The sequence below is a fragment of the Dromiciops gliroides genome, chromosome 3 (assembly GCF_019393635.1).
Source record: "Dromiciops gliroides isolate mDroGli1 chromosome 3, mDroGli1.pri, whole genome shotgun sequence".
Classification (NCBI taxonomy): domain Eukaryota; kingdom Metazoa; phylum Chordata; class Mammalia; order Microbiotheria; family Microbiotheriidae; genus Dromiciops; species Dromiciops gliroides.
Genome location: NC_057863.1, coordinates 218,958,489 through 218,982,052, shown reverse-complemented (window position 1 = coordinate 218,982,052; position 23,564 = coordinate 218,958,489). Strand labels below are relative to the sequence as shown.

At 39.4% G+C, this 23,564-nt stretch overlaps 1 protein-coding gene and 1 non-coding gene across 3 annotated transcripts in view; one reads left to right on the top strand and one right to left on the bottom strand.

Moving 5' to 3' along the window:
* The window catches only part of BMX (BMX non-receptor tyrosine kinase), a 92,548-nt gene that overhangs the window by 24,342 nt on the left and 44,642 nt on the right, over window positions 1-23,564 (top strand). For both annotated transcript variants that reach the window (XM_043995552.1, XM_043995553.1), the window contains exons 4-7: window positions 3,058-3,139; window positions 8,810-8,929; window positions 14,502-14,566; window positions 19,325-19,440. In XM_043995552.1, coding sequence (XP_043851487.1) covers window positions 3,058-3,139; window positions 8,810-8,929; window positions 14,502-14,566; window positions 19,325-19,440 — 383 coding nt within the window. The remainder of the gene's footprint in view (window positions 1-3,057; window positions 3,140-8,809; window positions 8,930-14,501; window positions 14,567-19,324; window positions 19,441-23,564) is intronic.
* Window positions 4,559-4,661, bottom strand: LOC122752321. The gene has a single exon (XR_006356085.1). It is a non-coding gene; the product is annotated as a U6 spliceosomal RNA (small nuclear RNA).

The window sequence follows — 23,564 nt, the reverse complement described above, 5'->3', positions numbered from 1 at the left end:
CAGTGGATAGAGCACCGGCCCTGGAGTCGGGAGTACTTGAGTTCAAATTCGGCCTCAGACACTTAACACTTACTAGCTCTGTGACCCTGGGCAAGTCACTTAACCCCAATTGCCTCACTAAAAAAAAAAGAGGAAATACTTAAAGGCTGAGGGAATGTCTGTTTTTTTTTTTTAATCTTGTATGTATATCGTCCCTATAATCCATTTCCCATGTTTTGGAATTAATAGTTTATTTACATAGGTCAGCTTGGAATGGCCTCAGTTGCACTCTGCATCTTATCATTTTATTCTTTTTTCTAATTGACATTGATTTATTTTTGCTCTAATAATTCTGCATTCTGACTATACACAGACAGAAATGAGACTGACATCAGTAAGTAGTTGCTTTATGCCTGATCAGATATTCACTTTTTAAAATTTTATTTGTCTAACTCCTCTTAAATCATGTTTATATGAGATCCCTGTATGGTTTCAGTAAAAAAAATCTTTAGCATCATTAAAGAGGTCTAGCTTCCAGGAACAGGGAGGGAATCGACCCACTGTACTCTGCCCTCATCTGGAATCATCTGGTATCATCAGATGTTTAGTTCCAGGTGCCATGATTTAAGGAGGACATTGATAAGTTGGAATAGCCACAAGACAGCTAGAATGGTGAATGGCTTTGAGTCCATGTCTTATCAAGATCAGTTAAAGGAACTAAGCTCATTTAACCTGAAGAAAAAAGATACAGAGGTCATATCATAGCTGACTTCAAGTATTTGAAACGCTAGCACTTGGAAGAAGGGATTAGACACATTTCTGTCTGGCAAGTAGCAAGAGTTGGAATGTTCTGAGAGATCAATTTAGGCTTGATATCAGGTCAAACTTCCTAACAATTCCAGATTTTCAAAAGTGGGTGTCTTGGGGCAGCTAGGTGGTGCAGTGGATAGAGCACCGGCCCTGGAGTCAGGAGGACCTGAGTTCAAATCCGGCCTCAGGCACTTAACACTTACCCTAGGCAAGTCACTTAACCCCAATTGCCTCACTAAAAAAAAATTAAATTAAAAAAAAAAGTGGGTGTCTTCTCCTTGGGAGTCTTCACCCAGAGACTAGATGACCATTATTTGGATATGGCGGAGTGGGGCTTTCTTTAGTGTATGGTTTGGACTAGTATGGCCACTGGGGTCCTTTTCAGCCCTCAAATTCTGTGATCCTGTAATTTTTGCTTTTTTCTTTTGGATCAGTCTCTACCTTTGCATTGAACAAAAGGGTTCAGAAATGCCTGAAAATAATAATGAAATATTAAAACATTTTCACTTCATTGGGAGGGGCTTGACAAAGTATTTGTTGGATTTTTCTCCTACCTTGTTTTCTGCAAAAGATGTTAGCTTCAACTATCTTTACAATTATCTTGAGCAATGTTATATGAGAGGATCAATCAAGTATTTTATGAACTGATGTTTCTCCTTGCTTTTGAATGTACAGAAAACTCCAGCCCTGACAATTCCTTAATTTTATTCTTCATGAAAAACTTCACATCCCTCCAATTTCCTTTTGGTTTCATTTATAGTGAGAACTCTAAGGCTAATATGACTCAGTTCTTTTTTTTTAATTCAATTCTTTTAAAGGGGTTCTTAATGTGTGATACATTAACTTGTTTTGGGGGTTTTTTGTTTGTTTTTTGTGTGGCAATGAGGGTTAAATGACTTGACCAAGGTTTACACAGCTAGTAAGTGTCAAGTGTCTGAGGCCAAATTTGAACTCAGGTCCTCCTGAATCCAGGGCTGGTGCTTTATCCACTGTGCCACCTAGCTGCCCCCATTAACTTGTTTTTTAAAAAATATTTTGATAAACATATTTCAATATAATTAGTTTCCTTTGTTATCTTGTGTATTTTATTTTATGTAGTTAAAAAGTTTTCTGAGGAGGGGTCCATGGGCTTCACCATACTTGTCAAAGGGGTCCTGACATACACAAAAAAGACATTAGGCAAGGATGCCAACCATTCATGTCTAAATAGCCTAAAATATGTGATTGTTACCACCTTCAGACCTCTTTTTCTCTACTGGGCCACCACTATCACTATAGACTCAGGAAAGGGAGTCACAGGACTGGTGACCATTTTGTGTTTTTCTTAGTTCGATAAGTTGTGGTGCCAAAAGAAGTTATCACCTGCTGACTAGAGATGAAGCTCTCTTTAGAAAGGTGGATCCTCAGAAAATAGACACTGTTCTGGGACCATACTCAGAGCTTTCCCAACCAATCCGACTATCAGTCAGTGAGCATTTATAAGTCACCTAAAATATACCAGGCATAATGTTAGGCACTGAGGATTCAAAGATGAAAACAAACAAAAAAGCAATCAAAGGGAAAGATAAATAATGAATCCCTGCTCCCAAGAAGCTTAGATTCTACTCCAGAAAGATGGGATCTGTCAGAGCTTTTGGTTCACTGACATAGCCTTAGAGAACTTATAGTCATCTCTACAGCTTAATGAAGCATTGGCATAGGACTCTGTCGAGGTATCTAGGCCATCAAACTAATGAGAACAGAACATTTAAATCCAAATTCTCAGACTCCAATTTCAGTGTTCCCTGCTGTCAATACCATATTTATGCTTGTTTCATTTTTATATGTATGACTAATCATTACCAGTAACGTAGTTTGTATCTGGTTATCATATTACCTTTATAGAATAAAAATGGGGGGGGCAGCTAGGTGGCACAGTGGATGAAGCATCAGCCCTGAATTCAGGAGGACCTGAGTTCAAATCTGCCCTGAAGATACTTGACACTTACTAGATGTGTGACCCTGAGCAAGTCACTTAACCCTCATTGCCCCGCCCCCAAAAAATAGCTGATAAAATTAAAATGTGAAAAGGTCTGGAAGGTTTTTTTAATGATTTTTTTTGAAGTTTCTAGATTTTTTTTTTTAGTAAAACTCCTTCAAAGCTAGTATGTTTTATAGTACCTAGCTTTCTCAGAGAAATCTCATAGCTAACAAATGCACAGAACCCCACAGGGCAAAATACAGTGTGAGCATATTTGTTAGTACAGCTTTCTCTCTCTCTCTTTTCAGATTGTTTATAAAGATGGCCTTCTCTACGTCTATGCATCAAATGAAGAGAGCCGAAGCCAGTGGTTAAAAGCCCTTCAGAAAGGTACCATTACATTTACCTCCTATGGAGCAGGGTTAGCAAAATTGAGATATGGCATTAATGGAATTGATTCAGTACTAAGAGAATCTCCTAATTTTGCTCATTTCCCTCCCAACGTGTATCAGTCTCAGCCTCATTTTGCATTTTCACCAGAACAGAGGAAGGCTTAACTGACCAGATGCCATCTTTTTTTTTTTCTTATCACTGTTCAGAAGAGTAAGGTTAGTTATGCATTCTACCCACATGCCTAGCTCTCTTTGAGAATTCCAGAGCAAATTCTAGTCATGGAGCTGTGTCAAGCCACACAGCAAACCATATGCCCCAGTCCCTGAGCCTCATATCTCCCTCTGTGTCTTTCTCTCTGTCTCTCTTTGTCTTTCTGTTTCTCTTTCTCTCTCTCTGTCTTTCTGTCTCTGTCTCTCTCTGTCTTTCTTTCTCTGTCTCTCTTTGTGTCTCTCTCTGTTTCTCTGTTTCTCTATCTCTGCCTCTCTGTCTCTCTCTGTGTCTCTTTCTCTCTCTCCTTTGCTTTGTATCCATTATTTCACTTGATCCTTACACCTCTGTTTGGTGAGAGAAAAATAAATGCCCTTCCAACAAGTGTCCAGCTACCAAGTGAATGAGGCAGAACTGGAAACAAAAGAAAAAGGTAGCAATTAGCAGGGAGATGGGCAGAGGACATTTCAGGCATAAAGGAGAGTGGTCACAAAGACCAGAGGTGGGAGAGGCCAGACAAGTTTAGGGAACCACAAATGATTCAGTTGGGTTGGATCACACAGAGCTGAAAGGTGAGGGCCTTGACATTTGCCTGTGAAGACAGACTGGAGGTGGTTTCTAGGGATCCTTGCATGTCAAAGCAATGCACTCAAATACAAATCCATAATCACAGGAGAGTCTTTAAGCTTTTTAAGCCAGAAAGTGAGGTCCTCAGGCTTGTGGCTTAGTAAGATTATCTTGGCAGGGGTTGAAGAATAGCTTAGAGAAGTATGAGACTGGGAGCAGGAAGACCAATTAAAAGGCTAAAACAATAACACCAGGCAAGAAGCGATAAGACCCCCCAACAAGGGGAGTATGGGGGGATTGGGAGTGTAAAAAGAGGGAGTAGAAAGGAAAGGATGCATACTAGAGATAAGACAAATGCCTTGTCCAAGCTCTGTAAGAGAAACCTCATTTTTTTCCAGGCCTAGGCAGCTAAACTTGTAGAGCGGCCCAGAGGGGAAACTTGCTATGTAGCTTCAGATACATCACTTCATAATGCAGTGGAAAAAACATTGAATTTGTAGTCAGATAGACCTGGGTTCAAATCCTGATTTTGCCACTTATGATCTGGTCTTTGGTTGGAAACTGTGTCACTACCCTACTCCATAAACTACAATGGCTCCTTATTATCTCCAAGATCAAATAAAAATTCTTCTGTTCAGCTAATTGCATATGGAATGCTTCACAAATGTGCATATCATCTTTACACAGGAGCCGTGTTAATATTCTCCGCAGCATTCCAATTTTAGCACAAGTACTGCCAAAGCAAGCTTTCTGTTTTGCTTTTAAAACTCTTCATACAGTAGTGGCCTCTTTCTTCCTTTTCAGTCTCTCCACATATTCTGAGCTAGCAGACCTGGTCTTCTTGCAGCTGCGCACATACACTAATCTTATTGACTGGCCTCCCTGCCAGGGGTGCGTTCTCTTTCTCTCATTACCTCTCTCTTTCTCTTTGTCTCTGTCAGTCTCTTTCTCTTTCTCTATCTTCCCTTTTCCTAGCTACCCTGGCTTCTTTCATGACTCAGCCCAAATCTTTCTTCTATCGGTTTTTGCTCGTCCCACCCATTGCTGGTACCTTTCTTCTGAGATCATCTTCCATTTTCACTGTATATGTCTTGTATCTACATAGTTATTTGCATATTGTCTCCCCTATCAGAATGTGAGCTCCCAGAGGATCCTCAGCCCTTAGCACAGTGTTTGGGACATATTAAAGACTTAAGGGACCCACAAAAAGTGCTCCTTGGTAGATCAGGGGCAGGGGCTTTGCCAACAGTAGAGTTGATTACATTTTACATGTGGTAAAATATGAGTTCCTGGAGAGCAGGATTTCTTTTGTTTGCGTGTCTATATCTCTTTCTCACACAGTAGGCATTTAATAAATGTTAAATTGAATTGAATTGCTGCATTACCACTTGGGGGCTGCTTATGGTCATATTCAAACATTCCTCAGTTAGACTTTTGTAGTACTGGACAGTCAGGTAGCATGGTCAAGGTAGTCAGCCTAGTGCAGAACTGTTTCTTTCATCTGGGAGGTGATGGAAGGAAGGAGGAAGAAGACAGAGGGGAACTACTCTTCTAGTCCCATGTAATACCATAACAGAAGTCCAGTAAGCAAGATCAGTCCTACATTTAGGTAGAATGGGTGATCACTTACATGGTATGATTTCGGGGATTCTAGGAAGGCTCCTCTACTAAGAAATATCTCTTCCACTGATGGGTTCTAGTAGCAGATGTTTCATAATTAGAGATGAATTATTTTGAGTTAAACCTGTCTTTGCCCCTTGACCTCTTCTGAAGTGTTAACTCTCTTGAAAGTCGTAAGCTATTAAGTCACGCTATAGTGAGAAGTCGACTACCACTCTTTCAATCAGGGCATTAAGGAACAGGGCCACTATAAGGGAAAGAATGCAAAAAGGATTTTAAAAATCATAGAAAGCACTAATTTAGTCTATTAATATGCACTTATTAAGTACCTACTGTGCGTCAGACACTGTGCTAAGCTCTGGAGAGGTAGAGGATTTGTAGTCAAATTCTTTATTATGTAATTTTGATTACACACTTTCCAGTATTAGATTTCTCTGTTTCCTTGCTCTAGGACTGCCATGGGGCATTTGCATGCCAATAGGCAATGTGTGGGACTATAGGCAAGATGTGAAAATTGTTCTTCCTCTACCTTAGGGACAATAGGAATACAATTTTATTCCTTTGAACATTAGTTTATTACCATTTAGAGATAACAGCAGCACAAGAGACCAGAGGTGACTTTTTTTTTGGTCTGGACCTGTTTTGTAGATGGGAACCTGTCCTGTGATGTATAGTTTTAAAGGGTTGCCTGGGGGCATACACTGAATAGACGACTGGGCCAGAGTCACACAACCAACTCTGTGTCAGAGGCAGGACTCTTCCTGACTCTTAGACCAATTCTGTTGCCACTAAAATGCTCTATGGAATTGTTGTTGTTCAGTCATTTTCAGTCCTGTTCAACTCTTCATGACCTCGTTTGGGGGTTTCTTGGCAAAGATACTGGAGTGGTTTGCCATTTCCTCCTCCACCTCATTTTACAGATGAGGAAATTGAGGCAAGAAGGGTTAGGTGACTTGTCCAGGGTCACACAGCTAGGAAGAGTCTGAGGCTGGATTTCTTTTTTTTTTTACAATGATTTTTCTTTTTTAATTTTTTTTTACTTTGATATTCGTGTTTTTGTTTTTTTTTGGCGGGGCAATGGGGGTTAAGTGACTTGCCCAAGGTCACACAGCCAGTAAGTGTCAAGTGTCTGAGGCTGGATTTGAACTCAGGAACTCCTGAATCCAGGGCCAGTGCTTTATCCACTGCGCCACCTAGCCGCCCCAGGATATTCGTTTTTTAAAAAATGAGTTCCAAATTCTCTCCCTCCAGTTCCATCCCCACCCATTGAGAAGGCAAGCAATTTTATATCAACTATACATGTAAAATCAGGCAAAACATGTTTTCATATTAGCCAAGTTGTAAGAAAAATAAAGAAAGTCTGCACTCAGAGTTCATAGTATCCCTCTCTGAGAATGTATAGCATTTTTCATTATGGGTCCTTTAGCATTGTCTTGGATCATTGTCTTGATCAGAGTAGTTAAGTCTTTAACAGTTGATCATTGTTACAATATTGCTGTTACTATGTACAACATTCTCCTGATTCTGCTTCTTTCACTTTGCATCAATTAATATGTCTTCCCAGGTTTTTCTGAAAACATCCCTCTCATCATTTCTTTCTTTTTTTTTTAACATATAAGGTATTTTATTTTTTCTGTTACATGTAAAGATAGTTCTCAACTTTTGTTTATGCAAGCTTTACAATTTCAGATTTTCCTCCCTTCCTCCCTCCCTTCCCTCCCCCCCTCCCCTAGACAGCAGGTAATCTGATATAGGTTATATCTATATATCTATATATATATACATATATATGTACACATAATAACATTAATCCTATTTCTGCATTAGTCCTGTTATAAGAGAAAAAATCAGAGCAATGATGAAAAAGCTCAAAATAGAAAAAAAAACACAACAGCACCAAAAACAAAAGAAATAGTATGGTTCATTCAGCATCTATACTCCACAGTTCTTTTTTTTTTTCTTTGGATTTGGAGATCCTCTTCTATCATGAGTTCCCTGGAACTCTTCTGTACCATTGCATTGGTGAGAAGAATATAGTCCATCACAGTAGATCAACACTCAATGTTGATGATACTGTGTACAATGTTCTTCTGGTTCTGCTCATCTCACTCATCATCAGCTCATGCAAGACCCTCCAGGTTTCTCTGAACTCCTCCTGCTCATCATTTCTTACAGCACAATAGTATCCATTGTATTCATATACCACAACTTGTCCAGCCATTCCCCAATTGATGGGCACCCCCTCAACTTCCAATTCCTTGCTACCACGTAAAGAGCAGCTATAAATATTTTTGTGCATGTGGGTCCCCTTCCCCCTTCCATGATTTCTTTGGGAAAAAGACCTAAAAGTGGTATTGCTGGGTCAAAGGGTATTGAGGCTGGATTTCAAACCTTCATGACTCCAGGCTCGGCACTCTATCTACTGGGCTACTTAGCTGCTTCTCTGTGTACTTAATATTCACTTATATTGTATTTAAGAATGTAAAATACTTTGAGAGTAGTGATTCTTTCTTTTTTCCTCTTTTCATCTCCAAGGCCTAGCATAGTATCAGACGTGAATGGAGGCTTAATATATATGTTTGTTGATTAATACAATTTGCAGATGCCACAGGGAGCTGAGTTTTCAGATTTTTAAAACAGATGCATTTGTGAAAAGCGACAGGAGCAGGTGAGAGGCAGTGTTGTGTAATTATTAGGGAGCTATCTTTGGAGTTGAAAAGACCATGATTCGGTCCTGTCTGATACAAATTGACCATATGACCCTGGGCAGGGCACTTAAGCTCTCTTTCCCTCAATTTCCTCATCTATAAAATGGAAATAATAATAATAATAATAATACCTACCTGTCTTGAGGCTCAAATGTAATAATACAGTTACTGGTACATAGTAAGCTCTAGATGAATATTTTATTATTATTATTGTTACTACTACTACTACTACTAGTATTACTACTACTACTACTACTACTACTACTACTACTACTACTACTACTACTACTACTACTACTATTACTACTACCACCACCATCACCACCACCACCACCACCTCTACCACTGCTGCTGCTGCTACTAGTACTACCATTACATAGCTACCTAGAATTATATACTGGTGTAAGGATATAAGGTAGGTTTACAGACTACATCGGCTAAGGCTACATGATATTATCCTAGTGGGACTTCAATTGTCATCATTCTGTAAAAATAACACTTGTTGGGTGTGTTCCTCATCCTCAGCCATGCTCCTCTAAATCTGCCCTTTCTGTTGGCCCTCCAGAGATAAGGGGGAACCCTCACCTGCTCATCAAATACCACAGCGGATTCTTCACGGATGGCAAGTTCCTTTGTTGTCAGCAGAGTTGCAAGGCAGCACCTGGATGCACCCTCTGGGAGGAATGTAAGGAAGACCCCTCCATTCTATTTGGTTCTGAAGAGATACCATCTGTGGTTAGAGCCTACTAGGTGCCAAAACAGGGAAGAAAAGAAAAGCAACAGTAACATTGTTCAAAGGACTTGGATTTATTCTCTTTGGTCATCACATGGCAAAGAAGTACAAGATTTGGGAGTCAAAAAGCCCCAAGTTCTGTATTCGACACTTACTAGATACAACCCTAGGCAAAATGTGTAGCCTTTCTCAGCCTCAGTTTCCCATTCTGTAGAATGGAGATAATAATAACATCTACCTCCCAGGGTTGTTCTGTGTTTACCATATATGTAAAGCACTTCGCAAATGCTTAAAGCACTAACTTTATAAGTGCTATACAGATTTATCTGGAGTCTTTTTTGTTATGTGACGTATCAGGGGGCAGCTAGGTGGCACAGTGGATAAAGCACCAGCCCTGGATTCAGGAGGACCTGAGTTCAAATCCGGCCTCAGACACTTGACACTAGCTTTGTGACCCTGGGCAAGTCACTTAACCCTCATTGCCCTGTTCCCCACCCCAAAAATGTGACATATCAGTCTAGCTAATTATGTTGTGATCTTTTGAAAAAACAATATCATATTTGGTGGGGGTTGGTGTGGGAAATATAAATAGAGGCTCCATTCTGGAGAGGACAGCATCCTCTCTCGCTGTGGTAGCAAGACCTTTATGGTCACATTGTAGATTTGGGTTTGTAAGACCAGACCTCAGCAGGGTTTATATCCTCCTGTTTTTTACTTTGCCTTTCATTAGGGGTGCTTGTCATTATGGAGATTGTGACTTCTTGGCTATGCTCCACAATGCCTCCCCTAAGAACTAAGTTTCCCATAGATGTAACTCCTGAAGATAAAAAGATTTGCATATTCAAGTCAAATATCCCTTTTGATAATAATTAAAATAGAATTCCATTTTTAATGAATTAGATAAAGATAAATTATGTATTCTAACATTTTCATTTCTAACAAGTTTGCAACTCAGCTTCAAGCATAAATATAAACTAAAACATCTAGTCATGATATCTGTGTGTATATATTGAGAGGGAGAGAAAAATAGAGATAAAAAAGTGTAGGAGAAAAGAGGAAAAAGAGAGGGGAGAGAGGAGGAGAAAGGAGGCAAGGTAATACAGTAGACAGGAGTGCTAGACTTAGGAAGACTGGAAGAGGTGAGTTCAAATCCCGCCTGAAATACTTTACTAGCTGTGTGACCCTGAGTAAGTCACTTGACCTCTATCACCCTCAGTTTATTCATCTGCAAAAATAGGAATAATAGTAATCCCAATCTCATTGGGTTGTTGTGATCAATGAGATAATGTGTGTAAAGAGCTTTTAAACCTTAAACTGCTATAAACATGTATGTATATATATATACATATATATATGTTTATGTCACTCTGCATACATTTGCATGTTATATGTATGCATAAAATTACATGTATAAAGGTATGTATTTATAGCTACTACTTGTATGTGGTTTGTTTTGCAAAACTCTTTATACTTATTTACGTATTTACATACAGAAAGAGAGAATGTGTTAATTTTAGTCATTTTTAGTCATATCTGAATCTTCATGACCCCATTTAGTGTTTTCTTGGCAAAGATACTGAAGTGGTTTGCCATTTCCTTCTCTAGCTCATTTTACAGATAAGGACACTGAGGCAAACACAGTTAAGTGACTTGTCCAGGGTCACACAGCTAGTAAGTGTCTGAGACCAGATTTGAATTCAGGTCTTCATGACTATAGGCCTGACACTCTATCCACTGTACTACATAGCTGACATACACACACATACACACATAATTACATATTATATATGTGGCACATATATACCACACACATATACATATATACATGTATAAATATGTATAATAAATGGTTTCTTTTTAAACCATATACACATTTGTTGAAATGTGGTTGTGCTTGGATGTCAAGATAAGAAAGTTAAGAATCGAGTTCAAATCATTCAACAAGGGGGCAGCTAGGTGGTAAAGTTGATAAAGCACTGGCCCTGGATTCAGGAGGACCTAAATTCAAATCCAGCCTCACGCACTTGACACTTACTAGCTGTGTGACCTTGGGCAAGTCACTTAACCCTCAAATCATTCAACAAGTATTTGTTAAGTACCTACTATGTGCCAAGCACTGTGCTAAGAGCTGGGGACACAAAATGAACAGAGCTATATAGATCAATGAAAATTAGAGATATCAATATTTTAGAAATCTACATAATAATATCACCTTCCCTACTCTTTGAATTATCAGTTGCTGATAAATAAAAGAGTTAAAATTTATCTTAGCATAGTTTTGGTAGCTCATATTAAATAATGGTCAATCACCTCTTACTCAGACTCACTACTAATTGTTTTAAAGAATTTGGCGTCAGAATTCTAACAACTAATAAGCAGTTATTGCATTGAGTACCAGGTCTCAGCTAGAGCATTTCTTTTCCTTTTCATTGAAGATATCTTCCCCATGATCCTGACTTTTCCACAGAGAAGGTAAGATTCCTGGCAATTCAGAGCCTGGTCTGGGCTTTGTCAGGAGAAAGGGCTCTTTGGCGGGGCGTCAGTGCCCTCCTCAGACCTCTTCATGGGGTATTGGCTGAGTATGCTTGCATAGACAATGGGGGCCCGTGGCCATTTTGCCATCTGTCCCTTGAAAAAGGCTCAGCGTGGCTACAGAGATTCTGCCCTCTGGCAGCCATACCACTCAATGACTTAGTACCAGAATGAAAGCCTGTCCAAGAAGAACTGGCTCACTCATTGTTCTCAGAACACAGCCCGTGTTGCCCTATCCGGCACTTTTGTTCATACTGGTCCTTCTACTTGGAATGCCCTCCCTATTCAACTCACCTGTCAAAATCTTAATCCATCCCAAATTTGAGGCCTTCTTTAGCCATCTAAGATGGAGATGTCTGGACAGCGTTTGTGTGCCAAACCAGAGGAGGAAAACACCTTTTCCACAGTTTCCTGATCCCTACAATCAATTGTGCTTTCTACCTCATCCAGCTTCTGCTGGGTTCTCTTAGGATTTTTATTATGGTAGTCATCACATTTGACCTTGAGCTATCAATATTTGTTTCCAAGAACCCTTATATACAGCCAGTAAATGTCTGAGGCCAGATTTGAACTCAGGTCTTCCTGCCTTCAGGACCAGCACTCCATCTGCTGCACCACCTAGTTGAACTTCATGGGAGAGTGTCAAGGGTAAAAAGACTAGAAAAGGGAGAAGAGGCCTCTTTATGAACAGATTTAAATGCCAAGGAGTTTAATTTTTTTATCATAAAAGTATTTTATTATTTTCCAGTTACATGTAAAGATAGTTTTCAACATTTGTTTTCATAGGATTTTTAGTTCCAATTTTTTCTCCCACCCTCCTTTCCCTTCCCCCACCCCAAGATGGAAAGCAATGATATAGGTTATATATGTACAATCACATTAAAAATATTTCTACATTAGTCATATTGTAAAAGAAGAAAGGAGTTTATTTTTGATCCTAGAGGTCATAGAGAGATACCATAGTTGTTGAAGTTTGGAGAAGAGAGGCCACATGTTCTAACCTATCCTTTAGAAAAATTCCTTTAGCAGCTGGGTGAAGGAGGGGAGCAGAATGGGGAGAGGCTTGAGGCAGGGGAAACTGGCTAAGAGACCCTTCCAATAGCCCAGGTGAAAAATAACAGAGTTCTGAACTAGGGTGTTGGTTTATGAGTGCAGAAAACGTGATGTATGCAAGAGATGTTGCTGAGAAAGAAACAACAGGCTTTGGTAACTGGTTGAACATAGTGTGGCGAGTAAAATTATATGTAGTCACCTTATTTCTGTCCCAAGTTTGGGGAAAATTAGCTGGGGTTTCTAATATGTTGCTACTTATAAATTAGAAGCTTTAGCACCAGTTTGAGGACATTAAGCATTTATTAAAGTATATCAGGTATTAGTAAAGATAGAGCACATTGCCCCAAAAGTTAGGAAAGCCTAGCTAAGATCCAGGGAAGAAGAGAGAAAAAGACGCCTTCACCTACAAGTCTTAGGCCAAAAAGGAAGTCTCTTTCCCTGTGTGACCAGAAGCTTACTGCAGGTCCCAACGAGAGGCGGTCCTTACACTTCAAGCTAATTGGCTAGCATCACCCAAATCCATTGGTTCACTGGACTTGAAGGAGGTTCATGAGCAGAATGTACCTGACGTTAGAGGTCAGAGAACATATCCGCTGAGGGCAAGGCTCTCAGGTAGGTGTGGTTTCAATCAAGCCAACTTCAAGTGAGTCAATCCAATCAATCTTAATATAATCCCCTCGGAACAGGGGTTCCAAAACCCATTATTTTCTCACAATAGGATCTTATGATATTATTATTTTTTTGGAAGGCATTTGGGGTTAGGTGACTTGCCCAGGGTCATACATCCAATAAGTGTCTGAGGCCCTATTTGAGCTCGTCTTCCTGACTCTAGGGCTGGTATTCTGTCCACTACACCACTTGGCTTCCCTAGATCTTATGATCTTGTGAACTGAGAGAAATTCATTCCAATTTTATGTGATTCCAGCTTTCATTTCCTCCTAGTCAGAGCTGCCCTTTAACCCGATTTCCAGTAAGGGAAAAATCTTCATAATAATATTGTGAGTATCCATGATCCTTCCTGATTTTGAGACATCCCTGTCCAAGAGGCATGGCTCAGGAAGCAAAAGATATCATCCCTTATGCACATGGAAAGGGAGGAAGGAGACAAGCATTTATTAAGTGTCTACTATGTGCCAGGCACACTGTATTAAGTACTTTATAAATATTCTCTCATTTGATCTTTGCAGCAATCCCAGGGAGGTAGGTGTTATTATTGCTCCCATTTTGCAGTTTAGGAAACCAGAGCAGGTAGAATAAGTGACTTGCCTAGGGTCACATAGTTAATAAGTGTCTGAGGCTGATTTTAACTCAGGTCTTTTTGACTCCAGAACCAGCGCTCTATCCACTGAGACACCAAGCTACTTCTAAACTGGGGAGTGGGCAATGAAAAGCAGGCTTGATAATAAGCAACAACAATATGTAATGCAAAAAAAAGTATCGCTATTTCAAAAAGCCTCTTCTTTTGTGGTGGCAATTTGAATAACTCACAAATAAGTGTGAGAGATGCAAATCATACCCAGAAATCCAGATAACTGTTCCTCATTCCCAAACAGGTAGTACACCTTTAGGACTAAAATTTATCTGTTACCATACATGATAGCCTGAAAATACAGTGGGCCTCGGTTAGACACCCTAGACAAGTGTTCCGAGTTCTATGACTATCACAGAATTTGGATATAAACAAGGAGAGTGACCTTTTTTTCTTTAGAAAATGGTGTTCTTGAATGTGCAAAACTTCTATTGTTGCCCAAAATCAATGTGACAATAAAGAAAATAGAGATAGTTGCTTGGTGGCATGGCCCCTGCCCCTTTTAGGCATTGCAGTATAGAGTTGTGGGGATTCTTTCAGTACTGAGTCTAATGTCCCCAGGTTTGGAGAGAATTATTTGACAAATTCATTCTTTTGCTTCATGATATCTATTGTCATTTCACCTTTTAGATCCAAATCTGCAGGTGGCAAGTGTCCCTGTGAAACCAATACTCCCCATCATCCCCAATAGACTGGTAAGTCACAATCATTTAAAAATTTTAAAAAATATATAGTATTTTATTTTTCTACAATTACATATTAATACAATTTTAAACATTTGGGGTTTTTTAAAGTTTGGAGATCCAAGTTCTATCCCTCCTTCTTTCCCCTCCCCCTCTCCCTAGAAGGTAAAAAAAATCTGATATCAGTTATACAAGTGCAATCATGTAAAACATTTCTATGTTAGTTATTTTGTACATGAAGACTTGAATAAAAAAAGAATGAATCAAAAAAGGAAAATGAAAAATAGCACACTTCAGGCTGTATTCAAACAATATTAGTTCTTTCTCTGGAGGCAGATAGTACGCTTCATCATGAGTCCTTTGAGATTGTCTTGGATCATTGTATTGCTGAGAATAGATAAGTCATTCATGGTTCTTCATTGTACAATATTGTTGTTACTGTGTACAATGTTATCCTGATTCTGTTTATGTCACTTTTTATCAATTCATGGAACTTTTTACAGGTTTTTCTGAAAGCATCCTGCTTGTTATTTCTTATAGCACAATAATATTCCATCATATTCATATACTACAACTTGTTTAGACATTTCCCCAATTGATGGACATCCCCTCAATTTCCAATTCTTTGCCACCACAAAAATAGCTGCTATAAATATTTTTGTACAAGTGGGTCCTTTTCCTTTTTATTATGATCTCTTTAGGATATAGACCTAGAAGTGGTATTCCTGGGTTAAAGGGTAGGACAGTTTGGTTGCCCTTTGGGCATAGTTCCAAATTTTCTCCAGAATGGATGCATCAGTGCATTAGTGTCCCAGTTTTCCCACATCCCTTCCAACATTTATCACTTTTCTTTTTTGTCATATTAACCAATCTGATAGGTATGAGATGGTACCTCAGAGTTGTTTTAATTTGCATTTCTCTAAGCAAGAGTGATTTAGAGCATTTTTTCGTATGACTATTGAAAATTTTGATTTCTTTATCTGAAACACAATCACTTTTTAAAACAAATTGTTCACAGTCATTATATGGTATACCATATAGCAGTTAACATATACTATCAGATCCATGTAATACACCATAAACTATAGACAGACATAAGACAAAGGTTGCTATATTTTAGTCGGAGAAATATGGAATGCCTTCTAACCAGGAATCAAGGAGATTGGGAGATGTTAATAGTAGCCACTAAAAAGTCTAGATACCAGGCTCAACTATGAATTCTGCTGGAGTTCAAAATGAAAGAAGATACTTGAATGAAATCATGGGTATACTTTCCTCCAATTCCATAAATACTTTAGCAGAGGAGAAGGAAAAAATGATAATAATATGGGAGAGGTGTTATGGGAGGGACAATAAAATGGAGGTTGCATTCCCAAGCACTCAACTGACCACTGTCCCTGGGTTTGGAAGCACAACATTTGAATTTAATTAAGGGGTAGGAGACCTGAGAGAGAGAACTAGACACAGGGACCAGAGAAGATCCAGGAGTGTGCAATGTCATAAAAGCCAACCAAGAAGAAGGAAGTGGTCAGAAATGTCAAATGCCACAGGGAAGTCTGAGAGGATGGGGACTGAAATGAAGCTGTGAATTTGGTAATTGAGAGATCACGGTGACCTTGGAGTGGGGTGAGGACAGAAGGCATATTGCAAAGCGTTGAGTAATGAGTGGTTGGTGAGGAAATAGAAGCAGCAAGAGTAGAATATTCTTTCAATAAATTGTCAGTAAAAAGAAGAACTATAGGGATCCAAGGTTGAGTTTTTTGTTTCTTTGTGTTTAGGAGAGGGAAGGCCTCAGAATATTAATTAGGCAGGGGGGAAGGAGTCTGTGAAGAGAGAAAGATTGAAAATTTATAGTACCAGTTAATCTGTATAAGAAGAATGGCTGTTATTTACATAATGCTTTTTTATTGTTATTCAGTCCTGTCTTACTCTTGGTGACCCCATTTGGGACTATCTTGGCAAAGATACTGTAGTGGTTTGCTATTTCCTTGTCCAGCTCATTTTACAGATGAGGAAACTGAGGCAAACAGGGTTAAGTGACTTGCCCAGGGTCACACAACTAGTACGTGTCAGAGATCAGATTTGAATTCTGGAAGATGAGTCTTCCTGACTCCAGGCCCAGCACCACCTAGCTGCCATCACAACCTAATTAGTCTAATAATGCTTTAAGATTTATTTAGGGGCAGCTAGGTAGTGCTGGGGCAGCTAGGTGGCGCAGTGGATAGAGCACCAGCCCTGGATTCAGGAGGACCTGAGTTCAAATCCAGCCTCAGACACTTAACACTTACTAGCTGTGTGACCCCCGGCAAGTCACTTAACCCCAATTGCCTCACTAAAAAAATAAATAAATAATAAAAAAGAGATTTATTTATAAAGTGATTTACTTTCATTTTCTCATTTGATCCTCACAACAACCCTTTAAGGAAAATGATGTTTCCAGAGACTGACTGTGCCTTGCCTAAGTTTACACAGCTAATAAGTATGAGGTGAGAGATTGGAACTCAGGTCTTCCTAATTCCAAGTCACGCCTTCTATCCACTCCATTGTACCACACTGCCTCTTGGGATGAGAAAGTGAGAAGCATGTCTAGGAAGCTCAGCTCCTACTGTAACAACATGGAACCCTGACAAGTTCAATGGCAGAGTAGGGTCTACTATAAGTTGAATGTTATTAAAGTTACCCTGAAAGAGTAGAGAGTTCCTAATACCCTGAGAAAGTCTGTTGGTGCTGGGGCAGGGAGGGATTAAGAGATAGCGCACCCTACCATCTTGATATAAATTAAGTCAATGGAAACAGTAAAAGGAAGTGCTATAGTCCCTTTCATGGACCATATTCTTTCCAAGTTTCTCACCTTTCTACCCCTACCCAGATTTATGACGGTCATTTGCCTTTGACCTCTGTATAAACTACTCTGTGTATGGTACTGGAAGAGAGATGGGTTATGGTCCAAGGGAACGTGGCCCAGGTGGTCTCATCTTCCTATCACGATCCTCACCTTAACACATACTCATACACTCCAAGTAATTGAAGTCAGGGAAAAAAGGTTGTGAGCCAAGCCAAATGGGGGTTTGGGGGAGATGCCATTTATTAAGAAGCTTTGCCCTTTTGTATATGCTCTGATAATGAAGCTCGAAAAGCCTGCTCTTTTCAAAATGCAAAACCAGATAATATTTCACAGTGCAGAATCCTTTGTCTCTAGTTTCCGCTAAGGGATTATTTGGGGCTTGTATTGAAATTTTTCAGTCATGCAAATCAGCAGCCTAGAAGTTTGAATGCTGTGTGAGGCCATTTTAGTTATTTACTATGTGAATGCACCTGGGAGTTGTTTAGAAGATTTTGGAAAACATTTTCTCCCCAAGTGCATTCTAAATGGAAAGGTGTTTTATTAAAGCCAGGAAATAAAAATCAGGTCTCTGACCTTTTCATTTAGATTCTTCCAGTCAGTGAATTTTTACTGCCATTTCTTCAGAGAAAGGGGATTTTAATTTTTGTGTGTATCATGGACCCTTCTAGCAGTCTGCTGAAGCCTATGGTGTCCTTCCCAAAGTCAAGTCCGCAAGGATTTATTAAATGCATATTTTGTGCCATGCATATCAGGTCAGCTAGGTGGAGTAGTGGATAGAGTCCCAGGCCTGGACTCAGGAAGACTTCTTTTCTTTCTTTCTCTTAATAAACATTTTTTATTTAAAGTTTTGAGTTTCAAATTCCATCCCTCCCTCCTCTCCCCCTTCCCTGAAACAATCAGATATATGCCATACATGTGCAACTATGTAAAATAATTCCATATTAGTCATTAGGAAGATTCATCCTTTTGAGTTCAAATTTGACCTCAGAGACTTACTAGCTGTGTGACTCTAGCAAAGTCACTTCACCCTGTTTGCCTCAGTTTCCTCTTCTGTGAAAATGAGCAGGAGAAGGAAATGGGAAACTACTCCACTATCTTTGCCAAGAAATCCCCAAATGGGGTTACAAAGAGTTGGACACAACTGAAACAACTGGAAAAACAACAACAGTGGGCCATGAAATGAGCAAGGCTCTGGGAATATCAAGAAAGGACCTCTAAAGTTTTTGTATGCATAAAATAAAATACGTAGTATTACTAAAGCAATCAGTTACATTGAAATACAGTTTTAGGTTCATATCCCCAAGAACCCTAACATCTGGGCAGTTAGGTGGTATAGGTGGTACAGTGGATAGAGCTCTAGACCTGGAGTCAGGAAGACCTGAGTTCAAATCTGGCCTCAGACACTTACTAGCTATGTGAACCTGGGCAAGTCAGTTAACCTTGTTTACCTCAGTTTCCTCATCTATAAAATGAGCTGGAGAAGGAAATGACAAACTACCTTACTATCTTTGCCAAGAAAACCCCATTTGGGGTCACAATAAGTCAGACTCTATTGAACAACAATAACAATGGTTCTCTAAATAAATAAATAAATACATTCGCACACCATTCCCTCTCCCCCCAATAAGAACCCCTGCTTTGGAGAGTGCTTGCTTCCTTTTTTTTAATAGCGAATAGTTTTATTCCTAGCTAAATTTTGTATGACATAGCATTTGCATAACATAAATTTTGCATAGCATAGATCTGGATGCCTGAATTCTAAATTCAGCAGATCCCTAAAGGATAGAAATAAAATACAATTGAGGTGGATGGGAGGAGGGGACAGGGAATAAATAGGTTCAGAATTGATCTGCTTTTGTCAGTGACTTATAAGCATGTGACTAAAATGTTTATTGTAATAAGTTAATGTCTTCTGTCTACCAAAGCTGAAGATCCCACGAGCAGTTGCTGTTCTTCATGAGTCATCCCCAAAGTGCATGACAACAGAGATTGATTCAGAGCCCAGGAAAAATAACAGTTCTGAAACGGATGCATATACACGGTAAATTTCAAATGAAGTGTCCTGATTGGTGGCAAATAAGGCATCAGAATAAAAACAAATTAAAACCCAGCTCTATACCTCCTAGAATAACAGGTGATGATGTTCACCATACAGAAAAGGTTTTGATAGATCAATAGAAGCAGTAATAATAATTTTATTTATATGGGGATCTATGTATACTATTTCTTTAGCTCTTCAAAACAACTTTGTGAGATAAGTACTATCTCTATATTTTATAGGTTTAACAAAGGTTGCAATGAGGCATTTTCTATAGAGCTGGGGCACTTCTAGGGAGACATATCCTTTGGCTCTTTGCTTAAGCACTTGCCTGAACATAGGTCTCCAGTTGGTCCCTTGATCCATGAGATGGGGGACCAGGATAGGGTGGATGTCATACAGAGATGATTAGTGAATGACCCAAGAAGATCACTCCCCACTTCTTTTAATAGGTTAAAGGTGTGAGAAGAAAAGCTACTTCTTGTTAAGCTTTATAGATCAGAACTAATATTTTAGGTGGTACAGTGGATAGAGCACTGGCTCTGAAGTTGGGAGGACCTGAGTTCAAGTCTACTAGCTGTGTGACCCTGGGCAAGTCACTTAACCCAAATCACCTTATCTCCAGTCATCCTGATGTATATCTTGCCACTGGACCCCAGTTGTTCTGGGGGAGAGAATGAAGTTGGTGACCCTGCACAGCCCTCTCTAACTTAAATCCAGTTTACTGCAAATCATAGTCCTTTTCAAGAACAAAGGACAAACAACAACAATATAAATCAGAGGTCTCTATAAAAGGAGTATAAAATTTGGCCTAATGGGCAAATCATTGGACAACCCATTAATAATAATAATAATATTTATAACTAACACTGACATACCACTTAAAGATTTACAAAATGATTTATATATATAATTTGATCTTCACAATAACCTCTTGACATACATAGATAATGTTATACCCTTTATAGAGATGTGACAATTGAGGCCCAGAATAGTTTAGCATCTTGCTGGTGATCACAAAGCTAGGAAGTGTTACAGGGAGAACTTCAATCTGTGTCATCCTGTCTTCAGGTCCAGTTTTATGGCCACTGTATTATGTTGTCTTTGGCTGTAGACATCCTAAGCTCATAGTGTCTACATAATCCTTGTTCACATGTGGGATTCATTTTTCCAAATGTCTTACTCGTCATAGCATTCTATACCTGTAGCCTTTTTTTTTCTATCTGGAAGTATTTTGTTTGGGTATTTATAATAGTCAAGATGATTTATTCACTCAAAGTCATTCTTTTTGTTTTTGTTTTGGTTTGGTTTTTTGCAGTGCAATGAGGGTTAAGTGACTTGCCCAGGGTCACACAGCTAGTAAGTGTCAAGTGTCTGAGGACAGATTTGAACTCAGGTCCCCCTGAATCCAGGGCTGGTGCTTTATCCATTGCACCACCTAGCTGCCCTCTCAAAGTCATTCTTAAACAATATTGCTGTTACTGTATACCTCTTATCACCTGTATCTGCTGTCTTCCTCTACCTAGACCCCTCAGCATTACCTCTGAGTGCCAGTATTGATCTTCTTCCTGACTGCTCACCAGTTTCTCTCTTGTAAAGATCACCTCTTGGATTTTTATTGTCTTTCTTCTCAGCCTTATAACCCTAATACTCCATTGTCCTTTCTCATCATTGTGGGGAAGGGGTATCCATACCTTTGTTTCATTGGTATGAGGAATTCTCAATAAACATACTCCCTCTACCAAAGTAGAAGGGTATTTGTTCTGCAAATTATAACCTTAGATATTTGCCTAGGGGGCAACTTAAGTGACTAGTCCTACCTCCTGTTGTCTGTATATGTAAGACCTGATCCCAAGTGTTCCTAACTCTAGGACCAGCTCATGATTCACTACTACAAGCTGCCTTCCTTCTTCTGTTTTACATGAAATAAAATCCCCATACCACCAGTGATCAAACTGTAAGAGTACAAGGAAGTTAATCAAAAGTAAATTGATGATGGGGCAGCTAGGTGGCACAGGGGATAGAGCACCAGCCCTGGATTCAGGAGGACCTGAGTTCAAATCTGGCCTCAGACACTTAACACTTACTAGTGTTGTGACCCTGGGCAAGTTACTTAACCCCAATTGCCTCACACACACCCCCCCCCTAAAAAAATAGTAAATTGATGTATATCATGGGCCCATTCCTTCAGAAGCTGAGTCAGAATCAGAGTTGAGTCACCTGAGTCTTGGGTTCCAAACCCATTCATGGGAATGTTAGTTACCTCATTAGAAGCCTTGAGGCCAAAAGGGAAGGAGGTGCTAATGGTGAAATTCCAGATCTTTGGCTGTCCTCAGGCCATAGCTTTTTTTTTTTTTTTTTTTGGTGGGGCAATGAGGGTTAAGTGACTTCCCCAGGGTCACACAGCCAGTAAGTGTCAAGTGTCTGAGGCTGGATTTGAACTCAGGTCCTCCTGAATCCAGGCCGGTGTTTCTTCCATTGCGCCATCTAGCTGCCCCCCATAGCTTCTTTTTAAAAAAATATTTGAATGGGGGTAGCTAAGCGGCACAGTGGATAAAGCACTGGCCCTGGATTCAGGAGGACCTGAGTTCAAATCCAGCCTCAGACACTTGACACTTACTAGCTGTGTGACCCTGGGCAAGTCACTTAACCCCAATTGCCTCACCAAAAACAAAACAAAACAAAACAAAATTATTTTAAGGGGGGCAGCTAGGTGGCATAGTGGATAAAGCACTGGCCCTGGATTCAGGAGGACCTGAGTTCAAATCCGACCTCAGACACTTGACAGACACTAGCTGTGTGACCCTGGGCAAGTCACTTAACTCTCATTGCCCTGCAAAACAAAAAATATTTGAATGTAGATCAAAGGTCATGGCAGAATTTCTTATAACTCAATTAATTAGGCCAGTTTTTTCTATTGATCTTTCAGTCAGAATTGACTGGTGGAAAGGTTTTGATCTGAACCATAAAGAAAATAGAGACTTTGTCACTAAATAAAAACAAACTTACTTTGGACAAAGCCAGGATTACTACAATGATCTACCTCTTTTGAAATCTTAGTGAATCAGTCCTTCATATAAATATTTATTATTTTTATTTTTATTATTATTATGGCTAGCAATTAAATAGTACTTTAAGATTTAACAGGCTGAGAGAGGTTGTACAGGGTCACACAGCTAGTAAGTGTTTATGGCAGGATTTGTACTCAGGTCCATCCTGACTCTAATTCCCTCACTGTATCCACCTATTGCCCCACTTATTAAGGTGGGCAGCACTGAGTTTGTTAGTGGATCATGGAATTTCTAAAAGGTCTGGTGCCAGCTAGAATTTTTAAAATGAAGCCATGATTTTTGAACTTACCTTCAGGTTGGAAGGTAATCTTGCCTCTAGCAGGCTCCTGAGATATAACTGTTCCAGTCCTGACTCTAAGGACATTCCTCATCCTTAGAAGTTCTTAGAGAACAGGGAGGGTTTACTGGGTATAACACCCAGGGGTATAACAACCCCTCTGCAGACCTTTCAGAAAAGCTGATTGATATGATAATGAATCTGACCAGGTTGACACAGGTACTGTAGGGAAAGGAGGCCAAAGCTCTGGGCCTTCTTGATACAGTCTTTGAAAAGGAGTCGGGTAAACTTATTTTTTTTTATTTCAAGGAATACCACATCAAAAAATGGGAAAAAAGATGCTTGTTTTGAATGCCAAAAGGGAATTTGGTCCCATATGCCAGATAAAATTGCCTTTGTGTTAAGCTGCTCCTGAATGATTTGGTTAACCAAGAAAATTAGATGATCAGGTCTGGTTGTAGGGAAATATAGAAAATCTGGCTGGTCATATAGGCAAAGAAACTTTAAAATTAATATTTTAAAAAACATTGTCCATAATTGCAAGAATATATGTCACAATAAAATTCTTAATGCACTATTCAAATAGCAGGAGAATAGTAAAAATCTACTTGAAAGCATTAAAATGATGGAAAAGAATACCTAAATATCCATAGGGAAATTAGGGGATAGTGGCTTGCCACTTGAGATGGTATATTAATCCAGGTCTCCCATTTTAAAAAAGCAGATGAAACAGAAATGAAAACACAAGCAGGTGCTGAGATGGAATCTGGGGAATTGGA